Source organism: Rhagoletis zephyria, unplaced genomic scaffold, assembly GCF_001687245.7.
Source record: "Rhagoletis zephyria isolate East Lansing unplaced genomic scaffold, Rhagoletis_zephyria_1.1 Rzeph_scaffold_00254, whole genome shotgun sequence".
In the NCBI taxonomy this organism is placed as follows: Eukaryota; Metazoa; Arthropoda; class Insecta; order Diptera; family Tephritidae; genus Rhagoletis; species Rhagoletis zephyria.
In genome coordinates, this window is record NW_016157338.1 from 168,297 (window position 1) to 194,313 (window position 26,017).

A 26,017-nucleotide genomic window follows, 5' to 3' on the forward strand; every position below is an offset into this window, starting at 1 on the left:
CTTTCTTCTTCTCCATACTCAAAATTATCTCATCCTTGTTTGAGGCTAATCTATTCATGTACATACATACATACATCTTATTCCTAAACTGCTGCTTAGCACGTTTCTGTAATTCAGTATCAATATTAAAGCATACATTTAGGAGGCATTTCCGCCCCAACCATGTACATGTATGGCATTGGTATTGGTGTGACTTTTGAATTGATTTTTTCGCTCTATTTTAAACTAATTTGAAATTTTAAAAATTGCCTGCACATCAGCATCAAAATACCTTTCTAATGATATATAATTGTTTATTACCTTAGAAGTACAGTTTAGCCGTAAAAGGGGTGTAAAGGAAACATGATTGCCTATTTATATAATTGATATAACAAAAACTAAACGACGACGGAAAAATATAATAGAATAAAATTAAATAAAACATTTGTTTTTTGAATTTCGAAAATATTAATCAAATTATAATAAAGTAAAATTTTAAATTACAACAAAAATTATAAAATAATATTAGATAGCCATAACGATTGCGATGACGATGATGTGTAAATGTATGTAGTATATGCTAGTCGTTTGAATCCTTAATATTTCGTTTTCTCTCCCACTAGCAAGCAGCTAAGACACGTAAAAACTCCACAAATATTGTATAACTGTAGTCATAAATCTCTATTTAAATTCATACGGTCACATTGAGTGGCCAGCATAGCTGCAATTTATTCGCACACGCACACACCTATACTATCAGCAATTCATCTCCTGCGCATACAAATTACCACTAATTGAGTATATCGTTCAGCTGCAGGAATACTTTCCTTCCCAATTACAAATTGTTGTACTTGAAGTACATAACTTCGGCAAACTAAGTCAAATGCGCAACATTGGACAAGAGCAAAGCCATTAAAAGAAATACGTGACATTTGAAGCAATTAAAGTGACTGCATGGAAGTGTAAAAACGTTTAATATTTATTTTAAATGATACAAAGTTTCAAAAAAGCAAGAAAACGGTTAGAGAAAGGGCGACAGATAGAGAGGGAGAGAGCGAAAATTAAAACAAATAATGTTCGACATTGCAAGGACATGTCAAGTGCTTGTCTTAGAAGTAGATACACATCAGCAAGCCAATCTACACTTACAAACTGACCAACTAGCAATCTTTAGAGTATACAGTCCACACCGTTCCTAGCATTCATCCAAGCAGCAATAGCGATTATGTTGTCTCAAGGACTTGTGCTCGCTTTCGCACGCTTGCCGCGTTAATTAACACTTACAAGGACTTTAAACTCTACACACACAGAGGCGGTCGCGCAAGCAGCAGCGCAAGGTTTCCTTCTTTTACTACTTCTGCCACTATAAGCACTTCAAGAACCGTTAGACTTTGATTGTGTGGTGTACGCTTTAATGAGTGCGGACATGCTTTAAAAGTTTAAGTGAACACTCAACATCTGTACACTTTGATATACTTATACATATGTATGTTCACAGTTACAAAAGCACGTGGGGTTATTTGATTCTCCTTAGCTCTACTACGCGACCACACTTTTTACAGCAACTACCATTTTTGCCAAGTCCACTCTCGAACGCTTGGCATTACAAGTTCTATAATACTTGAGTTTGGTTGGTGTTGTTCTGCCACCAGTGTGACAATCCTTCTTGGTGGCCTTTGTTGTCGGTGACTCCATTTACTTTACAAATAAAAAATTTTGTACGTTTATGCGTATGTTTACGTATATGTATGTAGCTCTCTGCATAAGTAACTCATCAACGTTTATCTGCTGTTGTTCGCGTAACAGCAACTAACGTTTGTAGGTATGTTGCTGGTTGGCTTTGCACGGACAGTGGACTTATGAAGCTTAAATAGGAGCAATAGGAGATCGTACACGATTTAATAAAGCTTTGGTTATAATAACTATGTAGTTGCTTTAAATGGCTTAGGTTGATCTTAGACGTCGTTATTTTGCTGCCTGTCAGCTCATGAGCCATTGCATACTGAGAGCAGGCTTCTCACGGAATTTCTGAATATAGCGATTTAGTCACCGCTACTTCCGCACCTTTCAGCTCTGCGGCTTTCTGAAGTTTTCAACTTTAATTGCATTCGGTTTTAAAACTGACCCAGCTGTTTTAAGTTATTTATCTTTGCTTCAAATCTTTGCAATCTCAGAAAAAACATGTCTCTGACGATGTCGCACGTAGCGAATATATCGCAATTGGCGAATCGAATAAGATGACTTCAGTAGCCTGGCCTTCGTTGATGCATTCCATCGACCTTACCCTACTTTCAGTGGTACAAAGCTTTCTCCTCTAGGTTCTGGATTCATTTTTGCCTTCATCCTTCTTACTTGTTGTTATGTATAGAATTGTTTCATCCACAAGAATGTTCAGTTGTAGCATTTCAACTATTTCAAGGGTCGTGACCCGTCGTTCGACATCGTTTTAAAGACATTGGTTGCTCGAACGTCACATAGACAGTACACGGCAGTGCTCATACCAAAGCTCAATATAGAAGGAATATGCAATTCACATTTAAAAGATTAACCTTTTTCTATCTTATAGGTTAGGCAAGGTTATATTGGCTGCCTGCATCCAGTAGAGAAGAGGAGAAGCAAACCTGACTCCTCGACCTAATTATATTGCACCATACTAGTGGGTGTTAAATTACGTTGTATATGCATGCAGAAACACATGCATAAATTGCGGCTGACGTTTCAGCGGCCACACTATATAGAAATATAATGGTTATGCGAGTTATATTATTCTAGTCCTGTATAGGGCAGAGCAGTGCTCAAAGCGTTTAATTTTTTCCTCGTCATGACAGCTCCGAAGGATTTTAGTGGTCGGCAGGCCCATTAATTTAAGTAACTTGCCTAAGTAGAGAACTTTTAAGACAATTGAGTGAGTCAAAACTTTTCTTGTGAAAGCTAAGGCAGATTTGTCGAATCATCCAACAAGTGGGTTCTGTCGACCATCTTTTCAAGGGGTCTTCTTCTTCGCAATGGGGTGTAATTTGAGCCATGATGCGCGGGGTTGTTATCTGTATGTCCGCATAGCGAGAGGAGTTGGCCTCAGACATGGAGCTTAAACAATAAGCCTTGGCTTTTTAGGTTAGATCAAAGTAGTTGCCCCGAACGGGAAACATATTTTGAACATACCTAAGCACTTGTCCTTTCTCATACCAATTACAAACAATAACTGTAAGGCTTTAGCGACAAATTCTGCCTTTCAAGAAGGAAATTTTAAAGCCGGAAAATGTCGGCCTCATAGAGGTACTTGGCTTGGTTAAAAAGTGTGATATAAGTTGTTAACACCGCGTTCTTTCTGGGTATTAAAAACAAGTATTGAGCCTATTGACCGCCTTCGATCCATGCTCGACCTGTAGAATCTTTCATTAGTACATGCCTGATATACGTCCAGCGTTCTCTCAGCTAAAACGAGGTCCAGCTATCCAAGAGTAATACACATGTAATCGGATGTACTCCCACTCATCCTTTACTCAGTGGGAGTTACTTGATGATGCCTTTCGTGACCTCCCTCACCCATCACGAAGTTTTCTGCAGTACCACTGTGGCCAGCACCCTTACATTTAAGTCTGATATGGAAACATTGAGGTGCGACTGAAAGAGATGTCAAGCGTTCGACAACTAGCTTTGAGCAAACCGAGGTTGCGCAAAAGGTTCTGGTTGCCATTTAGCTCAGCTTCCTTACGTATGGCAAGTTATCAGCTTGAAGCTGAAATTATGGTCATGATCTTTACGAAACTCCCAATTAATTTGGGGACAACTGTTATCACTTCCCGTAAACGGGAAACCTGGTCGCTGCAAATTTATTTTTTATTCACAAAGTTTCATCTCGTTCAACCCACTGTGCGCCCACCTAAGCAAGCATTAGTCCTTATTTGCAGATTACTAAAGCCAACTAGGACGCCATACAATAGTTCTTAGCGCAGCAAGTAAACACGAAAAGAACCAGAAAAAAATCACAACAACAATACCAAGAAAATACTCTTATGCGAACTATTCAAGTGAATATTCCACAACGAACACTTGGCGCTTCCGTTTGGACCCTCATTATCGCTAGGAAGAAAAAACGTTAAAGTCGAACCCTTGCATTTCTACACAATACACTTAGCACCAACACTTTATGCTAAGGTAAAGTGGTAAAGGGGGCGTATGTATGTATGTACGTACATAAGTTATGCATACCGGGAATACATCTTCATTTCCCTTATCATCAACAACAACAACAACAACAATAACAGCATTAGCTACAGCATTTTTACACATTTCCCCCACCTCTTTTTCTATTGTCATTCACACAGGTTCATTCATATTTCTAACAATCGAGAGCGAAGACTCAACGTTCCTGCATCACCATCATCACCATCATAGTCATCATGCAGTGCTGCAACGACAACGCCAGCAGCAACAGCACCAACAACAACAACAACAACAACAACAGCAACGTACACTTGCATCAACCAAACGTGGTAGTGGCAGTGGCGGTAATGTGGAAAATATTTATCACACTTCACCCGAACAAACGCATCTGGACAATGGCACAGCGTTATCGTCACTAGCCGCATACTCCTCACTCGCCACCTCCTCCTCCTCCTCCTCAGCTTCCTTGGCCTCCTCATCTGCATCATTATCTGGCGCTACGTATTCTTCTACGTCAAATGCTGATTCTTCTTCTGTTCCCAATGCCATGCTGGAGGGTATTGTACCATTGAGCGATGAGAATGGCGACCCGGGCGCTGGGGATTTTAGTTATGGTGATGAGTTGAGCGGTGATGGCGTCACTTCGGCGCACTTGGCGCTGTCGGCGGACACACAGGAAGTACGACAACGCACCATTGAGAATATCTGGGATATAACGGTGTCACTGAATATACTCTACAAGGAGAATTGGACAAAGTAAGTGAGAAGCGGAGATTTTTGTGAATTATGATTTATTATGTGTAGTAGGGAAAATAGATGAAATGATGGGTATTTGATTTAGTATTTTTAATTTAATGTGACGTGATACATTAAAATTTCGAAACTTAAAAAATAACTATTAAGAAGAAAAAAACTATGAAATATAGGGCCTTATGAATAAAAACTAAGCAATTGCAATTTAAAAAAAAGGTCTGAAATTTTAAGAAAAAGGCTTCCCTCTAGGCCCTTATAGTAGTTTTTTTGTATAAAGATGAATATCAATCGAAAGAGGGTTTAGAAGATTTTATTTCTATTCTATATGTAGGAGGGTTGCCACCTGTTTAAAAAGCCAAATCCCACTTGAATTAAGAGAAAAGGTAATTTGAAATATGAATCACAGCATGAATGCCAGACAAAGAAGCTTAAGTTCTAAAATATTGTAATGAGAATTGCCACATGTTTGAACAGTTGTATTAAATTAAATTATACACAAGTTATATGAAATATTAAAATATGCAAAAAGAAATCTTTTTTTCAACATTTAAAATATTTTTAGGTTTTTTGTTTAAATAGAGGGGTACCAATCGAAATGGGTTTGAAATTGTTTTATTTCTAGTCTATATTTAGGAGGGTTGCCATTTGTCTAAAAAATCAAATTCAACTTAAATCATCAGCTAATTTAACAAGTAAGAAAGTCTAAGTTCGGGTGGAGCCGAACATTAAATACCCGGCGCAAATATTAAATATATGTTTTTCACCTTTCCGTAAGCTACAGCTAGATGGTAAGCCTGGGTGTATCAATTTTGAGTAAATTAGCGTCCTTAAATTTAGAAATATTGAAGTTTCAAGCATTTCTAAAATTTACGTGAACGTTTTTCTTTTATGTGGCAAGCACAATAACCCTACCGAGTTTGTTACAAATTGGTTACAAATTGGTACAAACGGTTACCGAGATACATATATGTGATCATAAGTGGGCGGTGCCACGCTCATTTTCCAAACTTTTATCATAAACGTATTTCTTGGTAAAGAATTGTTGTAAGCGTCAATTTTGAATAAATTAGCTTTAATATTTACTGATTTGTCGAAGATTTCGTATTTCTCTAAATTAGCCTTATACGGAATGTGGGCGTGGTTATTGTCCGATTTTAAAAATTTTCGGCCATTTGGTAGGCCTAGTAGGTAGGTAGGTGTGCCTAGTTTGGAAGAAATCGGTGCAGCGGTTGCCAAGATATACACATGTAACCATAAGTGGGCGTGACTACGCCCATTTTTCAAAAATTTATAATATTCTTATTTTTCGTCTTAAAATTATTGTAAACATCAATTTTGAGTGAATAATCATCAGTAGTTACTAAAATATCACAGTTTTCGTATTTCTGAAAATTACCATTATATGGGAGGTAGGCGTGGTTATTGTCGAATTTTTCCCATTTTCAATACCATTCGTGCTACGCCCTAAAAAAGTACACGTATCAAGTTTCGTTAAGATATCTTAATTTTTACTCGAGTAATCGTGTGCACAGACGGACGGACAGACAGTCACCACTTAATCGATTTCTCTTTTCATCCTGATCATTTATGTAAACATTTGTCTATATCTATCTCGATTCGTTTTGCCTGTTACAAAACAACCGTTATGTGAACAAAATTAATATACCCTTGCACACAAGTGCAAGTAAAAATGTATGGTAATGTAAGACGAAAAAGATTTAATAACGTTTCAGTTAGAAAATAATTTTTACCAGGGTTGCCACAACTTTGAAAAGTTAAATTTACTTAAATTGTACAGAAATTATAGTATGTACATTAGGGTGGTCCAAAAAGAGTAAAGTTGGAATTTTAATGCTCTCACCCCCTAGGATTGTTCTACAGTATTCCCCGCTTAATTGAGCTTCGCTTAATTGAGTTCATATTGCATACAAAATACAAGTCAATTTACGTGCTTAATTGATTTCCCCGCATAATTGGCTAAAAATATGTGTTATCGAAAAGAAATATACCCTTAATTTTCCCCGATTAATTGCTCAAAAAGTTGTCGTTAAGAAAATAATCTGGCATTACCGCACATACATATTTCGTATTTTCGTGTTTTTGATAAATATTAGTTGGCATCTCTGCTAAAAAATTGAAACCATATTTTTATTGGTGACGAAAATCTGTATGAAAGCGGCATACGACATAAGATTTGTTAAATTGGACGACCACTGAACTTAAAATACACATACATATTTATTTTCTTTTAATTGATTCGGTTGCCCAATTAAAAGGGATTTCTGTAATTGAACGAACTGTTCAATTAAACGAGTATCGGTTAATTGATTCCCGGTTAATTGAACCAAAAATCAGTAGTATACCCCATTAAAATGCCGACTTTACTTTGTTTACCACCCTAATTTACATACATACATATCGTCGTCTCAGAAAACGGATGTCGAATGTTACAAAACACGGTTTTGAGAAAATTGACTTTGAAGTTTAAGGTCGAATTAATCCGAAACTGTACGGTAGATTTTTGTAACTTTTGAAGGAGACGTAGTTGGTGTTATTAGTTTTGATTTCCCATATTTTTACATTTAATATCTCTTAACGTTAATGAGAAAATTTACTTTTCATTCCGTATACATTTGTCGTAAGTAGCGTTTACTCACCACTTTGTTTTGTCCACAGAACATACGACAATAGTAAAGTATCTATTTCAACGACGATGGTATAATTTGATGAAAAAAACAGACATATTTATTAAATAATGATTACTTATTAGAAAAAACATAACAAAAACATAATCATGTATTTAATAAAAAAAATCTGTACATCTCTTATGCTGTAAATATGTTACGAACATACGTTTTCTTTATATAAAAACAAAAAACAATACTTAAATTCAGTCTTTTGTACATTTTTATCTCTTTCATTTCATTGGAGACTCAGTGCAAGCTAAAATTTAAAAATTTAAAATTTTAAAATTAGTTACTTAGTTTAATTTTCAATTTTAATTGTATCGTTATAGTAGAGGACCATCCAATTGTCGTAAGTTCAAAGTTTTGCGATACATACGACAAATGTTTTATGATTAAAAAAGGATTACATTTGTATGGGAATTTGTCGTATGTGCCACATACGACAAGCGTTTTATGATTAAAAAAAAGGTACGTTTGTATGGGAATTTGTCGTATGTGACGCATTTTCAGCACATACAACAAAAGGCATACCCAATCATTAATATTATGTAACATACAACAAAATGCGCACGAAATATCTCAAAAACTAATGGAGATATAAAAAAATGGATTACAGAAATCGAAAGAGCATGTCCAACTTAGTAAATCTGCATCAAAATCCCAAAATCGTGATTTTGCACATTCGTCATCCGTTTGCTGAGAGGACGATATGTAAACACATAGCTGATTTCTTTTTAATATTTTGACTCAAAAACTATTTCGATAAAGTGTTCAAACGGTATGATTCTCTCTCTGGTCTCAACATGAGCTACCGAATAACTCAGTAGGTGGCACTAGGGTAGAGATATATAGAGAATCCCTGTGTGTAGTGCGATTTTGTTCCTTTTTGGAATATACACTTGCTATATAGGTTATACGAAAAACTTACGCGTATGATAAATAAATTATTTTACAAAAAATTTACCCGCCAGAATGCGCTGGTGGAGAAAAAAAATAATAAAAATTAACAGTGATTTTAACCGCTTTAAACTTGCTCATTACAGTAAAATTAGTTTTAGGCTATATGGCTGCATATCAAAAAATTCGAAATTTTGTATGATAATTTTTTTTTTTTTAATTTCGTACAAAGTTTTAGACATTGACGGATTTATGCTATAGACTAAATTATAGTTTTATACAAAAAATTTACGAAAAAAATGATCACGTATAGCATTATGCACATTGCAAAAAAATGCAGGTGTGCTAAATTCGTGACCACCACTGTATGTAGTTGCATCTGTTATCTATTTATTTATTAAGAGCAGAATTGTAGTGTATATATACATACATGGAATCACGAGTAGATTAGAAATTTGCATCAAATATTTCGCATAATTTTTCTGGCATTTTCTTTCGCTGCCACACGTGTAGCAGTGCTTACGAGTAATATTTCCAGGTTTGCACTTTTCATTACAGGAAATTTCTAAAATATTTTGTACTGATGCAAGTATTTTGCTATGTTTTTGAAAATATTAAATTATTATTGTTTTCTATGGAAAAGTTGTGGCATTGTTACGCCACCGCTGCATCTATCTCAGCTTGGCTGTTTGTAATGCTCAATATCGCTGAAATCGTTTGCATCAAATATAGTAATTTAATTTTAATTTAATTAAGTTTCTATTGCTATAGAGAATGTGAGAGTTTAACAAATTTATTTTGATTCAATTTCATTGTTTATGTTCTTGCAAAGTTGTATTAAACTGGAAACCGAAGTAACCCAAGTAAAAAACTTTAATTGATATTAGTTTTAAATGTTTGCGAATTCATTTAGTCTTCCAGACTATTTTGAATATTAAACAAAGGTAACCTGTAAGATGCGAAGTGGAGTAATGAGTTTTATTCATATATCTACATATGTATATCATACGCCAGGATAGTATGTGCATACATATGTATAAACAAATCAAATTTTTACCCAATTAACTCTTTTCCCCAAAGTATATGTTCAAGTACTTAATTTTACTGCGACTGCAACCTACCTGCATATTTCTTGTTCTCATTAATTTCCATCTTTTTTCTTTCTTTTTCCATTCTCATTTCCCTGCCTACTTGCAGGCTAGCTGCGCTGGAGATTGCCAAATTTCAAGACCAATTAATCAAGAGACTGAATGAGGATGCGCTATTGCAATTATCACATGAAATGGATGGCGGCCTGGCTGGTGCGAGCGGTAGTGGCGCAGCGATTGCTGGTAATAGTCCAGCCACGGAAGCTGTACTCCTGCACACACATGGCGGTCAATATGGACATGGCAACGGGCCGCATGAATGGAATTTCGCCAAAGCGTTTCTCTACTCACTAACGGTGCTAACGACGATTGGTAAGTATTGCTGTGGAAATTTGAAAAAAACATTAAAAAATTAAATTTTAAAAACACAAAATAAAGTTAAAAAATTAATAAACTTTGAAAATTAAGTCGTTAAAATAAAAACTAAAAAACAATAGAATGACGAAATGTAAAATAAATCAAAATTTAATCAATAAATAAATTTAAAAAAAAATCCAATAATTGTGGCACTGTAACTGTACTACTGTAGCATTTGCACTTCTTTGTAATAAAGAAAAGAACAAATTACTTGTACAAAGAATTTTGATTCTTTGAGATACTTCAGAAAAAGAAAAGACTTGGAGAAAGAAGCTTTTTCTTGAATATTGGAATAAATTATATTAAAAAATATATTAACGGCTTTTAATTGAATTATTATATTGAGAGATTTAGTTCTTACATAATAATTTAAAAAAGGGAAATAAAGTAAAGCAAATAAGCCCCAAATTAGAAAAAAAACTTAAAAATTAATAAAAAAAAAGCTTTAAAAATTTAATTAAATGAAAAAATATAATATACTAGAAAAATTCAGCCAAATAAAGTAAAATAAGATTAAAACAACAAAATAAAATATACTCAAATAGAATAAATAAAAACACAATTTTAAAAATAAACTTAAAAAAATACACTCCATAAAGTAGACTTAAATAGCATAATAAAAATAAACTACATAAATTAAAATACAATAAAATAACATAAAATAAAATGAAAAGCAATGTAAAAAATAAAACACAATTTAATCAAATAAATTAAAAAATAAATAAATGTGAATATGAAAAAAATAAATAACAAAATTAAATAAAGAAAAAACGTTTTAACTAAAATAAATTAACACAATGTAACTAAATGTAAAGTTAAATAAAATAAAATTAAATTAAATAGAAATTAAATAATGCAAAACAAATTTAAAATTGAAAATGTTAAAAAAAACGTATTTAAAACAATAATATCTAATAATAATATATTGGCGTTTACACATATGTTAGTGTTAGAATCAAAATTTAAAAACACGAAAATATAAAGCACCAAGAAAATTAAGTAAATTAAAATATATATCCACAAATAAAAAAAATTTATTTTAAAGTAAATAAAATAAAAAAAATTCAAAAAAAAATATAAATTTAATTAAATTTAAAAAAATTTACATAATTATGATTATAGAACATAAAATATGATCCCAGGCGTTTAGACTGTAGCTTTTCAAAAGCTGGGCGAATTAAAAGAAAAAATTGGGATGATTCTCCTGTCAATATAGCTAACATAATTAAAACTTGCGACTGTGTCAACTGAAGCTGCCTTTTGACCATCCTTGGTCAAAAATACCTTACAGTAGTATAGGTCCTAGTTTTCGCCCAGCATTCATTTAACTGACACGAGGCCCATCTCTCAGAAAGTAACTACTCGCACTACTCTTTTTCTCAATGAGTCCGACTTGAAGGTGCACATCAGCTGCCACACAGTTTCCAGCAACGTCACTGTTTCCTGATTAAAAAAACTTAGTCGTGATCTTAAGAGAGGTCAAACATTCCCTAGGTAGCTTTGAGCGCACTGTGAGCAAACTCCAGGCGTTGATTGCTGTTTTTGTCGACGTCGCGCAAACTAACATCTTATTGACTGGCCTCATAGTGGCAGTTACCTTTGCCAAAAAAATATTACTGTAATCAAAAAGCCAAATTGGATAATTGTTGATGGAGAGTTTCCCGCAAAAGATGCCTCCACCGACCTACACGTTAAACATCGAGCCGTGCGTGTAGAAGTTGTTCAGGAATGCCTTCATACAACAAACGTCTCCCGACTACTCATCCGTGGAAGGAATGTGGGGAGAGAATGGGCTGTTTAATTGGAGGCAGAGGAGCTTATTTGAGGCAATCTAGCCAAGCAGTGTTCCATGTATTATCGGTGATAAAATTGAAGCCTCCAAAAATATTAGAGTGCTTAGACTTTGAATCGGCTCTGAGCCTAAATCTGACTGCAGCAGCCTTACCAACGAAGTCGATCGGCGCTGTGATAAACATCATGCCAAAGGCAGGCATGTAGTGGTCCTCAATGCCCCAATGATTCCCTCGAATTAAGTAGTGTAACCTTCTATGGCTTTATTAAAAAGTTATGGGCTTCCATGTGGGTTTCCAGCGCCGGGAAATTATTTTAGAAAGGAGATTTCGCCTCTTAGTGGAAAGCTAAAGCCGCAAAAGTATTCTGCTAATTTTAGTAAAAATTTTTCTAGTCTCATTGAAAGTTGTTGCCAATTTTCATGCTAGACCTTCTTTCAATGCCAGTTTCTTACACCATCACAGAAGAACATTCTCATGCCCATAATCAACAATCTTTAGGAAGTTTATCTGGAATACTATAAATGTTGTAGATAATACATACGACATATCAACACTCTTAAGCAGAAGAAATGTGCAAAAGCATCATTTATACATGCACATACACCCACATGCACAGCGGGAAGTATCGTAAATTTTCATTTGTGCCAATGACAATAATGGCCAATAATGGAGCAGCGCAGTTAGACTCGAGTATAAATAGAATACTATATGAATGTTTATGCCGTACTATTTATATAGTATATACCTATGTACATATGAATGTTTGTGTGAGTGCGTACAGCTTCTCGGCACACTCACTTGCATATATGTATGTACATATATAAATACTACTTAAACTACATATACACGCACACTCCTTGCGATAGGAACAGAAGTCATGCGAGCAGACAACATAAAGACAACAACAATGCTTGCTGTTGAAAGCCAACCGAAGGAACAATGCGTGTACGCAAAAAACAATAAAGAATCTTCATAATATATTTGCAAATTGCCAATATCAGCAGAAATTTTCCGTTTCTGCACTACTTTTCTTTCAATTTGCAAATTTTCTCCAATGGCACAAAAACAATTGCAAGAAACGTTGCATGTATATACATACATACGAGAATACAATACCCAATATTGCTTGTTGTAGCTTAAAAGGCTCTACATCTGCATACATTATGCCAATTTGCTATGTTAGCTTCCGAAATAAACTGAATGACGAAACAAAAATTATTTTTCATCAATTCTTATACGCAATGCTTTGCGGCAATTCCACAGCTTAACAAGTATAACATATAGCACGAGTTTATTTGTTTTAGCTGGTGTGTATTTGTATTGGTGTGGTAGTTTTATAGCCGCGTGTTCCAATATACACTGTCCCATATATGTATGTATGTACATATGTATATTAGACTGCATCACCAAAAAAAGTTGCGGTTTTTCCACCGGGATTACAAAATTTATTATATTTTAAGACATTCACCAAAATATTTCGGAAAAATATTAAGATTTACGTGTTCTGGACCGATTTCAAAATACCTCCAAAAATGGAGTTTTTTATGAATAAAAATAGCTTCTTAAAGAACTTTTTGAAAAAAGTCCCCTCAGATGTCAAAACAAATTAAGCTTAAAAAATCTGCAGAAAAATATTTAAAAATCTTTTCAACGGAATTGTACTGAACTTGAATAGAATAACTGGGCCAAAACTATTCTGATTTAGACTTGTGGGATCTCGGGAGAATGGTATTTTCCCACTATTTTTTTTATGTGCTAAAAAAAAATCATTCGTGTTCAGATTTTTTTTTTTTAATTTTTTATGTAAATTTTTTAGGCTTAAACCGTATTTTCATTTGAGTGGATTTTTTTAAAAAAAAAATCTTTAAGAAACTATTTTTATTCATAAAAACTTTATTTTTGGAGGTGTTTTCAAATCGGTCCAGCTCACGTAAATCTCAATATTTTTCCTAAATATTTTGGTGGACGTCTTAAAATATAATAGATTTTATAATTCCAATGGAAACACAGTACCAATTTTTTTTTTTTGTATGGGGAGTGATGTAGTCTAATGTATATACATATATGTATGTATGTATATATTGGTGTTTGTTGTAGTTGTAACTAATTTGCCAATAAATGAAATGCAAAGCATATGCACAGGCGCATCAGCCCTGTCATTGTGACTTTGTACTTCATGACTTTTGAGCCAAGCTTTACAGCTATGAAAATGTCCAAAAGAAAAAACTAGCAATAAACATTTCCACTGCAAGTAACAAAAAAAAAGAATGTAGGACCTTCAGTTTGCGAATTAGCTTCTTCTTTTCTTTTGTATATATGCGAGATGATTAAAATAGGTATCCATTGAACGTTTCTTAGGAAAATGACTTGGTAAGTAGTAGACATATCTGCAGGAGATTAATATTATATGTAGTTAGCTGCTTACTTACTTCTGCACGTGGGCTCTTATCATCCTCGTAGAAGCACCTAGCCGAGTTTGTTGTAAAGAGCAGTAGAACGCGCGGACTTGTTTGAAGATAAAGAAAGAAGGACAACGTTTCTAACGTGTTCTGTTGGTTTTATAATTTCGGGTTTGGTGGAAACATGCTGGCTGGACATGGCAAAAGTTTCCAGCATTTAACGAGCCGCGCGTTTTGGATAAATGCAAAATTTGATTAACAAAGTAAAGTTTTTTTAAATGTTTGATTTATTTTAAAGCAACATCAGTATAATCTAAGCCAAGAACATACAATTTGAATAAAATGTGTTAGAGATATTTACCACTCTTTTAGCTTTACTGACCAAGTCCAAAGAACAAAATGCTAAATTCGTTTCTATGAAATTCTATGAAATTTTTCTCGTTGCCATTTTTAAGTCCCTAGATCTCGAAAATATGCTTCTTTTTCGCCAGTCTAAAATCGGACCTTCAGCTATTATCCAGGGATTCGAGGCCACTGTGTCTTGCATTCAGACAGACGGCACTGTAATGGCAGATTTTTACTGAGCATTAAATTAAAAAAATGTATAATAGCAACATTAGAACATTAGAAAGTAGCCGTGTTAAATCATTTAGTTCGTTTCCAAATTACATTTTTTGAATACAAAATTTTAATATAAGACGAATTTGCACTAGGCATTAAAATGACAAAAAATTGGCGCCATTTAAAAAATGCCAGCTGAAAATGAACTAAACGATACTTTTTTTAACGTAAAGACACGAATATTTTTTACTGCCAAACTTTATCATTACAATTTTTGCCATTTAATGCCTAGTGGAAATCCAGCATTAGATTTTTTTATGTCTCCTTTGGTTCTTTCTTTATACTTTTGGAAAATATATTTTCAATCGGCGCTGTGTTCGGTCGATTTCCAACTTTGAAGACTTTCTTTTTACCCTAAGAACTTGTTCGCCTTATTAAAACGAATTCAACTCCCATAACATACAAGCATGTAACTTTATAACTTTACGTACATTTTTGCTCGCAATAAAACCGCCACTTCACAAGCGTTAAAGAGGGGGCATATGGAAATTTTCAATAATCGGCTTGAAAGTTAAAACAATATGTGCTGGTAAATATATGCAATAAAAAGAGGAGCCTTTCATCTACATACTTAATTTTGCACTCCCTTTCGGAATTCAATCAGTCAATATTGTAAATTTTTACTGTTATTAGTGTAATTTAAAACAACACAAATGGCATTTCGTACGATACATTTCAGGCATTCAAGCGCAATATGCATGCCATTTCATGAATATCTTATTGTTTTATCTGTCAATCGAGGGTAATGAAAAAATGCTTAATATGAGTCAGATAAGCCTTCAATTTTGGCATACAATCGGCAGTTTATTTGCTGGTACAATGTCGTTTAAGTATAAGATGTGCAATTTTTTGGAGCCTTCATTTACATATGTGTGTGTAGTAGCTTGATATGAGGTTGTTAAATATGAAGCGCTTGAGGTAATGGTGGTGTGGTCCTCCGAGTCTTGAAAATTACCAAAAGAGTCATTTTAAATAGGCAATTACATTTCTGCCTTTCTCCAGTTTATTTGCTTCAAGCATAAAGTAAAATTAACTCAATGTTTGGAAAAGTTATCTGCCAAAATTATTTTCAAACGGAATTTTTTGTAACTTTATTGCTTGTTTAAATATGCTATTGGGAACAACCAGCACTTTTGAAAAAATTAGAAATTAAGTCAGGTTTGCCAACTAAAAAACCTATTTGTCAATATTATTGTGGCGAATTAATATTCATTTGTACCACGATTAGTTTTTTTTTAGGAAAAATAGAAAGTCTATGCGGTGAAGGTACAGCTGGTATTTTTTGCAATGCTCCAAAAAAATTGTTTTCTTATTTTTGAGTAGAGTTTTAACTGGTAGCGCTATCTGCTACGGCCATGTTATATTCAGCGTTAGAATCTGTCATGAATCAAATTTTAGATGAATTAAACATTTTTGTCCGAATTTGACCGCTTTACATCCAGCCCTATTTCAAAGATTTTCAACGGTTTTTGAAAAAAAATAGCTGGTGGTCGGTAAAAAATATGTCCCTCTTCTTGAGTAGAGTTTTAACTGGTAGCGGACAAAAAAAAGTTTTAAAGATCGACTTAAAAAAAAAATGGTATTTGAAATAAGTAACTGGTAACCGGTGCAAAAAACTGGAAAAGTTCAATTTGAAATTCACACTTCAGTATACATTAAAAAATTAATTAATTGGCCCATACAAAAATAATTATGATATTAAATTCTACGAAAATCGCTTTGTCTTTTTTTTCTATTTGAATTCTATTGAGAAAATTTAATTTTATGGAAATGACCGAAATTTCCGAGAACCATCCATTGCTGTAATATTTCCACCCCCGAAACTTCTTCCAAATAATAAACTTCCAGGAAAAAATATTATCAAAATCCCAACGGTAGTTTTCATGCAATAACATTTTAAAAAATAGCGCCTCTGTATTTTTAATGAATTATGGCATATTTTTTTTTATTAATCATTATTGTGCGTTACATTTTTTTTCGATTTTTTTTTAAGCCTAAAACTTTTCATATAGATAATCTTTTTGTTTTTATAGGTCAAATGATTAAAAAAAAACTAATTTTATATAATATTGCACAGATTTCATCAGAAACAATTCCCGTTATTGGGTGAAGAAATAGCCCCGAAATTCCCTCATAATTTAAACTGCTGGTTAATTAATCATTGAAATTGAGCTTAACTTTGATGAAGAAATTCCTATTTTCACGCTTCTCAGCTTCACTAGCGAGAAATACCGGGGGGTTGAAAGGCAGATAGAGAATATTCACGGGTCGGTAGCTATTTTCTAATATTAAAGTGGCTTAAGTTTTATATAACTACAGTACATTTCGCTAAAATAATGTTTTGCAAACCAGGTTTCGTATGAAAATTTCACTTCACAATGGTAGCCATCGGCGTTCACCTCTTCATGGTTGTAAGACATTCAGAGTCCGCCATAAACTCCGGAGGGGTTGCCCGGAGCATGCGTCAAACTAGGCTGAGCACGGTCTGATGTGCGAATGCAGCTATACGAAATGTACTGTATTTCGTTACTTAACGTCAGATAGAGTACATTTCCTATGTCCGAGCAGAGTTGCATCTGGGTAACTGTGTTCTCTTTTTTCACCTTCTCAAACTTATTTATAGCTATTTTACTTTGTACTAGCCTTAACATAATTCCTTACCGTATTCCTGCTTATACCAAACACGTAAATTTTTTCTTTTTATTTCTTCTATATTCTTCACACAGGCTATGGCAATATTGCACCACGCACAACACTCGGCCGTTTGGTTACGCTCGTCTATGCCATTTTTGGCATACCACTTACGCTCGTTTATCTCTCCAGCACCGGCGGCATTCTGGCGAAAGTGGCACGCGAAGTGTTCTCCAAAGCGCTGTGCTGTTGCCTTTGCTCAAATTGCGGCTATTGTTGTTACGATGAAAAGCGTATGGCCGAAAAAGAACGGCGCATGAAACGCAAGCGACAACAGGAGGAATTACGTAAACAGCAGGCTGCCTTACAGGAACCATATTTTGTACACGACTCATTTCCAACAACCGAAAAACAATCAAACCTTGCGGGTAGTGGCACACAAATGCTGCCACCTGATATCGATTCACTAAGCGCCAGCGAATCACGTGGCTCAATGCATGGCCTAAGTATATTGGCGCCAATTTTGTTGTGTCTTTCGATGATGGTTATTTACATACTAATCGGTGCGGTGGTATTGTATCGACTAGAAGATTGGCCTATACTCGATGGCATCTACTTTTGTTTCATGAGTTTGTCCACAATCGGTTTTGGTGATATGCTACCGGGGTTACGGCGTGAGTCCACTGCAACTACATGGTTTTGTTCGATATACATAATGTCCGGCATGGCATTGACAGCGATGTGTTTTAATGTTATACATGAGGAAATTGTGCATCGCATCAAAATTGTGGTGGAATTCAAGAAAGGTGCTAACGTATTGGATACGATGAGTGAGGAGCAGGGATACTATATGCCGCCTTGACAATATGAAAAGGGCACAAGTTTGTACAAACGTAATCCCACCGAAGAGACGCTGGTATCGGGTGAGTAGTAATTTTGCTTCAATTGAACTGAAACCGGTATTATTAAAAGTATTTTTATTTTTTTTATTCGCAGGCACACCCACTTCACTCACCTATGGCGCTCAACTGGAAACAGATCTAAATCAAATGCACCAAATGAAGGAATATATTAATCACGAGCTCGTACCTATACTCACCATGGATCCAAATAGCTCGTCAACAAGCTCTACACATCTGCTGAAGGGCAGTGGTGCCACTTTAAATAATTTGACGCCGTACACAAGCGCTACAGCCACTGCTACTACGCCAACAAATATTATGCCAACTGGTTTGGGTATGTCAACCTTAAATACGCCGCTCTTGGAGGAATCTGCGCAGTCTTGTTTGGAAACTATCGTTAGCGGCAGCGGACCACAGGCGACGTTGGGAGTTTACACGCTCAGTGAGGAGCCGGAAATGGATAGTTAAATTAACTAGGCAAAGTAGAAAAAAATTTAAGACAAATGGAAAACAATGGTAGATTTAGTATTTGTAAATTAGCGGAAGTCTAGCGCTAGGAAGGTTGTTTGTTCATGTTTTTTTACTTTTCTTTTGTAAATACTGAACTGTACTATAGATGCAAATGATAACTGTAGAGATATATACATACGTATATCAGGCGGAAACAAAATTTTGGAAAATATTGCAACTGCACGCATGTGAATACTATAATCAATAATCAAATAATATTCGAAGTGTGCATTACACTCCGATTGAAGACAAGATAACTTCCAGCGCTTTTCGTTGCCATCTATTAATTCTCACTGAAGTCGACTTCCACTAGGATAAGTTGGACCATTTTACAGCGTCAAATATTTAACGACTTTCGTTTTCTTGCATTATTTATCTCCTTTTCTAGCTTTTTTGAAGCCGAGTTCGTTAAAATCGACAAACTCGGTTTGGCAAGGATATGAATCGATAGCCAAGAATTGATTCAGTCTGTCTGAACATTGGTCATTCAAAACAAATAGAAAACGTGTTGATGTTTTTCTAAGATATTTCATAATAAACTTCTCAGCTTTGCTAGATTTTTTTGTACGCAAAAACACACCCGAAAACACCCTCCTGAAAACGGAATAGGCATGCTTAAAAAAGGCAACAAAATAGCTCAGAGCATTTTTTCTTTATTTATAGCAACAACATTACGGAAATCGGCGAAATATGGTACTTGTACATAAACTCTCCGTTTGCAAACAGAGAAACGTACTCGTATAATCTAAAATATTGTAATGCTTACAAGCGTATGTAAATAACAACAACAAAAACGAATGCCCGTGCATAGGTATTGGATAAATTACTTAAATCATAAAAAAATAACACCCAAATTCATAAAAAATAAAGAAGGCTTTAGCTGCTTTATAAATTGGAAATTTTTATGAAAATATCACTTTATAGGGGTCCTTAAACCTATTTTATTTTTTATGGATAAGGCCATAAGATTATAACTGTGTATACCCCTATATACATACGTAGTTATGTACATTAGGATGGTCCCAAAACCTAAAGTCGGAATTTTAATGCTGTTACCGCCTAGGATTTTCTATACCGAAAAAATATATCACTTTTTTTTTTTAATCAAAAAATATTTGTACGAAGCTCAAAGTGCTCAAAGTTTTCCATGTAGTTATTTTATACAGGGACCGAGAACGCATTCCGGTTTTGGTTTAGTTCTGCACGAGAACAAAATTTAATGCTACAAATATTGTGAGCAGTTTGAGTGGAGAAAAAATTGGAACAAAAGTTTCGGTAACATTGCCATAGAGAACAAAATGCGAACAAAACCCTCGGGAACGTTCTTACAAAGAACAAAATGAAAACAAAACTCTTAACAGCGTTCTCAAGAAGAGCAGAGTGAGAAGGAAATTTTCGGCAACGTTTCCAATGAGAACTATGCTATTGAGAACGTTTTCAAGGAGGATAAAAGAGTAACAAAAATCTGGGGGACGTCCTGCTAGAGAACAAAACGAGAACAAAAGTTTTGAGAACTTAACGGTAAGAATGAGAGGGGCGACTGCGTGTTGAAATGAAATATTAATTTTAAACCAGAGGAATGCTGAATCATTTCAACTTCTAGATTGTTTATCATTAGCGTGATAAGTTCATTTTTCATTTTCTGTGCAAGTTCGTGTCTTAAGTTTTTCGTTGACATAATTTATATTAAAATTTTGTTTTCGGTCGCTGGTTTTATATAGGAGAAGCAAAATTTTTCGTAGAAATGGTATGTATAGAATTCTAGAAAATCAATATTTTTTCATCAAGAAACTTTACTTATCTCCAGTAGACTTCCAAAAATAATACCCAATTCTTTATAATATTAACTGTTTTTTTAAAGGTCCCACAAAAAATGCAAGAGGATGGGGGCTCGGTGCGGTTATAAAAAATCGCTAGTATTAAAAAACGGTAAAATGAACAAGTGGGCATTATAATTGGAAGTTTCCTGAAGAGAACTAAGCTCATCGATTGAAAATATAGATTTTCAAGAATCATATACCATTTCCAGGAAAAATTAGTTTTTCCCCATTTATAAAATACATGGAAAACTTTGAGCGCTTCGAGCGACCTCTAAATATTTTTGATTTCAAAATAAATAAAAAAATGTAGGTATATTTTTTTAGGGAGGGAGCATTAAAATTTCGACATTACTATTTTGTGGAGCGCCCTAATGCACACATGTGTATATATATATAATATTATCAACAAATTGTAATCAACAAATTGTAATAGAAATTACAAGAAGGTATAAATACATACATACATATTATAGAAATCCATTTCTTCACTGTCAGTCTGTACTTCTACAATTACTATAGATACAAATAATTAGAATTGGTAATCAACTAAAAATGTGGTTCCGTAAAAACAAAAACAAAATTAGTAAATAACAGTTGCGCATTTTTGTACGATCCTTAAAACATATTTTGTAGTAAAACTATAATTCTTTTAAACAGAAAAAAAAAATATCTGATTAAGTACTACATACAAACATAAATACATACATATACTACATTCGCATACTCATAGATTCTAAATCTTTTTGTACATGTCAAGATTAGTAAATAGCTGTATTTTTAGATGTAAGTGAAGTACATACATACAGAGATTTAAAAATCGACATTTAAAAAGTTAGTGAATTAACGAATGTTAGTCAAAATATGCATATGTATGTACATTAGACCGTGCCACCTCACAAGTAAACAAAAAAGTTCGCCTTACACCCCTGAGTCTAAAGTACTTTTACAAAGCAACTTTGGAAAAAAAATTAAAATTTTTCGGTGACACATTTGGCCACAAATTTTTTTTTTATATAGTTCTACTGAAATAATCAAAATACTTCCCTAGCAAAAGTTTAATAATTTTTGGTGAGCTTTAATTTACTGACATTGGGGTGGTACACTAGGGTGACATGAGCTGAGATCTGGTGAATAAGTACTAGAACGGGGTACTTTGTACATTGATATATCATACTTTAAGATCCGACTGTAAATGCTGAATAACGAAAAATGTAAAACTTGGACCCTTACGTTGGGTAAAAAAATAAAATTTTAAGAAATTGCCTTGCAAATTACATTAGACTCAGAGGTGTATGGCGAACTTTTTTTTCTGGTATGGTCTAATTTACCAATAATATGCATATTTATTAGTTGAATAAAAATAATTTCTGAATTTGAAGTACTTAGTAATGTTAAGTGTGACATGGGTATGTAGTTTAATATAAAATTGTAAATTTATAAAGCAGAAGCAGTAATTATAGAAAATTAAATTTATTAATTGTTATATGTCACCTGGTTTGATTTGAATTAATCTCGAAAAAAGGAAAGGTAAGTAAGAGTCTAATAACAATAGTAATATTTTGGCGCTTACAATGTTTGACAGAGCTTCTCCTCCAATTTTAGGATGCGCGTCCTAATACTATAATGAAAATTGAGGGAACTACAATTCAACACCGCCTCCGAGAGGCAAAGGGTTTCATGAAGCTTTTGCAAAGCTGAAATATACACGCAGGTTTGCCATCGCCTTGCTTGGAACAAGGTAGCGCACCTAGCTCCTACGGAGTGGTAGTACGAATCTCCAACCCTCAGTCATGGTGGCCTGGAGAGAGTATCTCTAATTTTATATATATATGTATATAACTATCTATAAAAAATACATGCATATTTAAATTTCGGCAACATCAATCTACTTTTACAGTACAATATTAAATTCTTTAACAGCTGTAAAATAAGGTCAGAAATAAACTGCTGATTGTTGTTTGTTCAATAAGCACACCTCAAACTCAATATTAAACATACACGGTTAAAAATTTCGTTTTAATTTTAAACTTTTTGGACTACATAACTATATGACCAAACTAAATTTAGATTCAAATACCAACCTAAGTTTAATAAAAAAAGAGAGCACATATGTTGGGTTTAGAATTTAAACATTTCGGTTTAAATTTTAAAACCAACCACTTTTCTATTTCGTCATAATTAAGATAAAAAAAAATCTTAAATTTCATGCTCCGTCTGATGGGGATTGAACTAGGACAGCCTTGTGCAACCAATTGTACCAAGCATCTTCGCACACTCAGCTACAGCCATGCATGTAAATGTGCTTTCATATGTTGAGTTTGTATCAACAGCACATTTCGCTGTGTTTTTGCCGTCAGTTCACAAGGTTTTGCTCTCTCTCTCTGGGAGACATATAAAATAAGGCATATTGAGGCAAACATTTTCTATTTCGGCTTAGATTTTAAACCTACACCCCTATTTTGCTCCGAATCGTAGAAATAGTCCTTTTAGGCTTTATAAAAAGCTTTTATAAAAAATATTAAACATAAAATAAACTAAAGAAATATAGTCAAAACTCTTCAAATTACGAAGGGTCTATTATTTCTGCCGCCAGTGTATGTATGTATCAAGGTTAATCAATTAATGATGATGATTGTGGTGATGACTAACCGGAAGTTCGTTGGCTTGAGAGGCACTAATTATCTCTCACTTTCGATTTTTCAATGCAATGATGGCATTTTTGAGTTATTTAAGAAAATTTTCTTACTAGCTCATATTCGAGGACCTAAACCAAATTGAATATAAGCGTCTGAAATTGACTGGCCATCTCCAAACCTTTCGGGATTGAAAACTACTGGATCATCAAAGAATTTTGGGTACTCATGAAGTCCGTATATAAATATATGTACAAATGTGCATTCCCTTCTCTACGATTACGTCAGTTCCTAGTATCTGGAAATATAGCGTAAAACAAATATATTTTGAAAAATAGAAAACTTATCGAGCCCTAACCGCCATAAGGATCTAAGCGACATTTTTTCCAAAATTTTCTATTTGATGCAGAGATGTTTTTAGAGCATGAGCTGCACTAGATAATCAATAAAATCTCCCCTCATCAATTCACTTGTGTGGAGCCGATTTTCTCTACTAATTGCGGCATGAAGAATACTGTTACCAGAGCCACCATTCTCTTAAGTTGTTGAACTTAAAGTTGTTGAAAATAAATGCAATATGCGACAATTGACTGCTTTCTATGACATCCCTATGTTAAATAAATCAAGAAATAGCAATTAGTTCTTATTGAAAGAAGTGTAATTTGAAAACTACTTTTAGATTAATTTCATTTCCGGCTGGGCCTTGTCCGAAGTGATTTGTGATTGCATTTAATAATTTAAAAAAATATATATATGTATATTTAATTGTGGTGGAGTATATGATAAATTATGCACTCGAGAGTATCTCACCCAAGTGATAACTGCACTTGAATTGAATGGTAAGTGGCCCTTACATAAACATAACAGAGGCTGAAGCTCCATAGCAAGTTTTTCAGGCATTACGGCTTTCGAAGTCGGTCAATCTTATCAGGCGAGCGGCACATTTGTAAACATTTTCATTAAATTAAATTTGAAATTTAAAAAGAATATTTTTTTATAAAATAAGAAACGATTTAGTGGCAAATGATAAAAATTATTTTGTTTATAACAACGGTGGGCAAACGCGGCTCTTTTTACTTTCTCTTTGCTTAGAACATTTTGGCTCTNATTAAAATTACGACCACTTATCATATAACGGTAAATTTTAGAAATGCTCGAAACGTCAATATTTCGAAATTTAAGGACGCTAATTTATTCAAAATTGATACACCCCGGCTTACCATGTAGCGGTAGCTTTCGGAAAGGTGAAAAGGCATATATGTGATAATTGCGCCGGGTATTTAATGTTCGGCCCCGCCCGAACTTAGACTTTCTTACTTGTTAAAACAGATATTTCTTTGCTGGACATTCTTTTCCATTGTGTTTTTTTTTTTATACTATTTTCAGAACATTACCCGCAATAGGAGAATGAAAATTGGCTTTCTGATTTAATGTTCTTTACCAAGATAAGGGAACATTTGCAAAATTTGAATTTGTCTTTACAAGAGAGAATAAAAACGTTTTTGATTTATCGCAAATTATTTTAAGTTTTGAAACTAAACTACGCCTTTTTATTTATGATCTCAAAAACAGAATATTTCATCACTTTCCATGGCTAGAAAAAAATATTGCACATGATTTAAAAGCAGATTTTGAAAAAAGACTTGCCGATTTGAAATTATTTAAATGTAACTCTCCAGTAACTTAATTTCTGAGAATTCGTTAGTAGTTTGCAAGTTTTACGAAGAGCTGATTAATTTGTTGTTTATTCGCAGCTAGTTACTAATAAAACAATATATATTATATTTAAATGGGTTTATTTTGTCAATTTCAACTATAAAAACCTCATAAACATTTCTTTTACTAGTTTCAATTCCACCCAGCAACATGCGATCAGCTGTTTTTTCTCACTTGCAAGTTCTTATTAGCAAAAATGTATCCAGTAAAAACTAGCAACTTCTCCTCAAAAAAGAAAATTTCTTATAAGTTTTTTGGGTACAAGAACACCAAAACGTGATAGTTAGTACAAACTGGTACAAACTATGTTGCACAAGAACGCTACTAATGTTCGTCTAACTTGCAGGTTGCTGCAAATTTCTGTTCGCGTACTATTTTGGATATTTTTCTCTTGTGGGAGTACAGATAACATTTCGCCAGAATCTTGCTGTTGGACATTTTTTACTGGAAATTTAAAACTGTTACGAAGGGCTTTAACTGACGTAAAACCAGATTTTGAAAATTTGGCCAAAGGGATCTTCTTAATTTTCTTTAATATTTATCTTACGTACATTAGAATAATAATAAAAATAATATCTTTCATTTCTAATAATAATTTTATTTAGAAATAAAATTTTTGTTTTTGCTGTTTTTTTTGTGGCCCTTTGTAGCATTTAGAATTTACATGTGGCTCTTTTCGACCTCGGCCTTGCCCACCCCTGGTTTATAAATACCCAAAGTGTAGGAATGAATTTTCCAACAAATGAGATATCGACTAAAAAATAAAAAAATAAAAAAAGAAGAAGAAAGTTTAATGAGTCAACTGTCACGCCTGTAGACCTGAAACAAGTCCGAAACTTGGCATCTTTCAGGCTTGTCGGACTTCGGTTGTGGAGCAGCTTCCATGCGCTGGCATAATAAAATAATAAAATGAGTAGTAGTAGTAGAAAAAATATAAATTTTTAAAACTTGTAATATTTTGTGCGTTTATAATTATGATACGGAGTGTATTAGTAAATGTCGCA

The 26,017-nt window shown here is 33.9% G+C and overlaps 1 protein-coding gene across 1 annotated transcript in view; it reads left to right on the forward strand.

Annotated features, from left to right (window-relative positions):
* LOC108358426 (AF4/FMR2 family member 4-like) overlaps positions 1-18,518 on the forward strand; it is a 153,322-nt gene extending 134,804 nt beyond the window's left edge. Inside the window, exons 4-7 of the mRNA XM_017609754.1 lie at positions 4,308-4,902; positions 9,681-9,943; positions 17,528-18,355; positions 18,429-18,518. Coding sequence (XP_017465243.1) covers positions 4,308-4,902; positions 9,681-9,943; positions 17,528-18,294 — 1,625 coding nt within the window. The 3' untranslated portion in view covers positions 18,295-18,355; positions 18,429-18,518. The remainder of the gene's footprint in view (positions 1-4,307; positions 4,903-9,680; positions 9,944-17,527; positions 18,356-18,428) is intronic.
* The last annotated feature ends 7,499 nt before the right edge of the window (positions 18,519-26,017 follow it).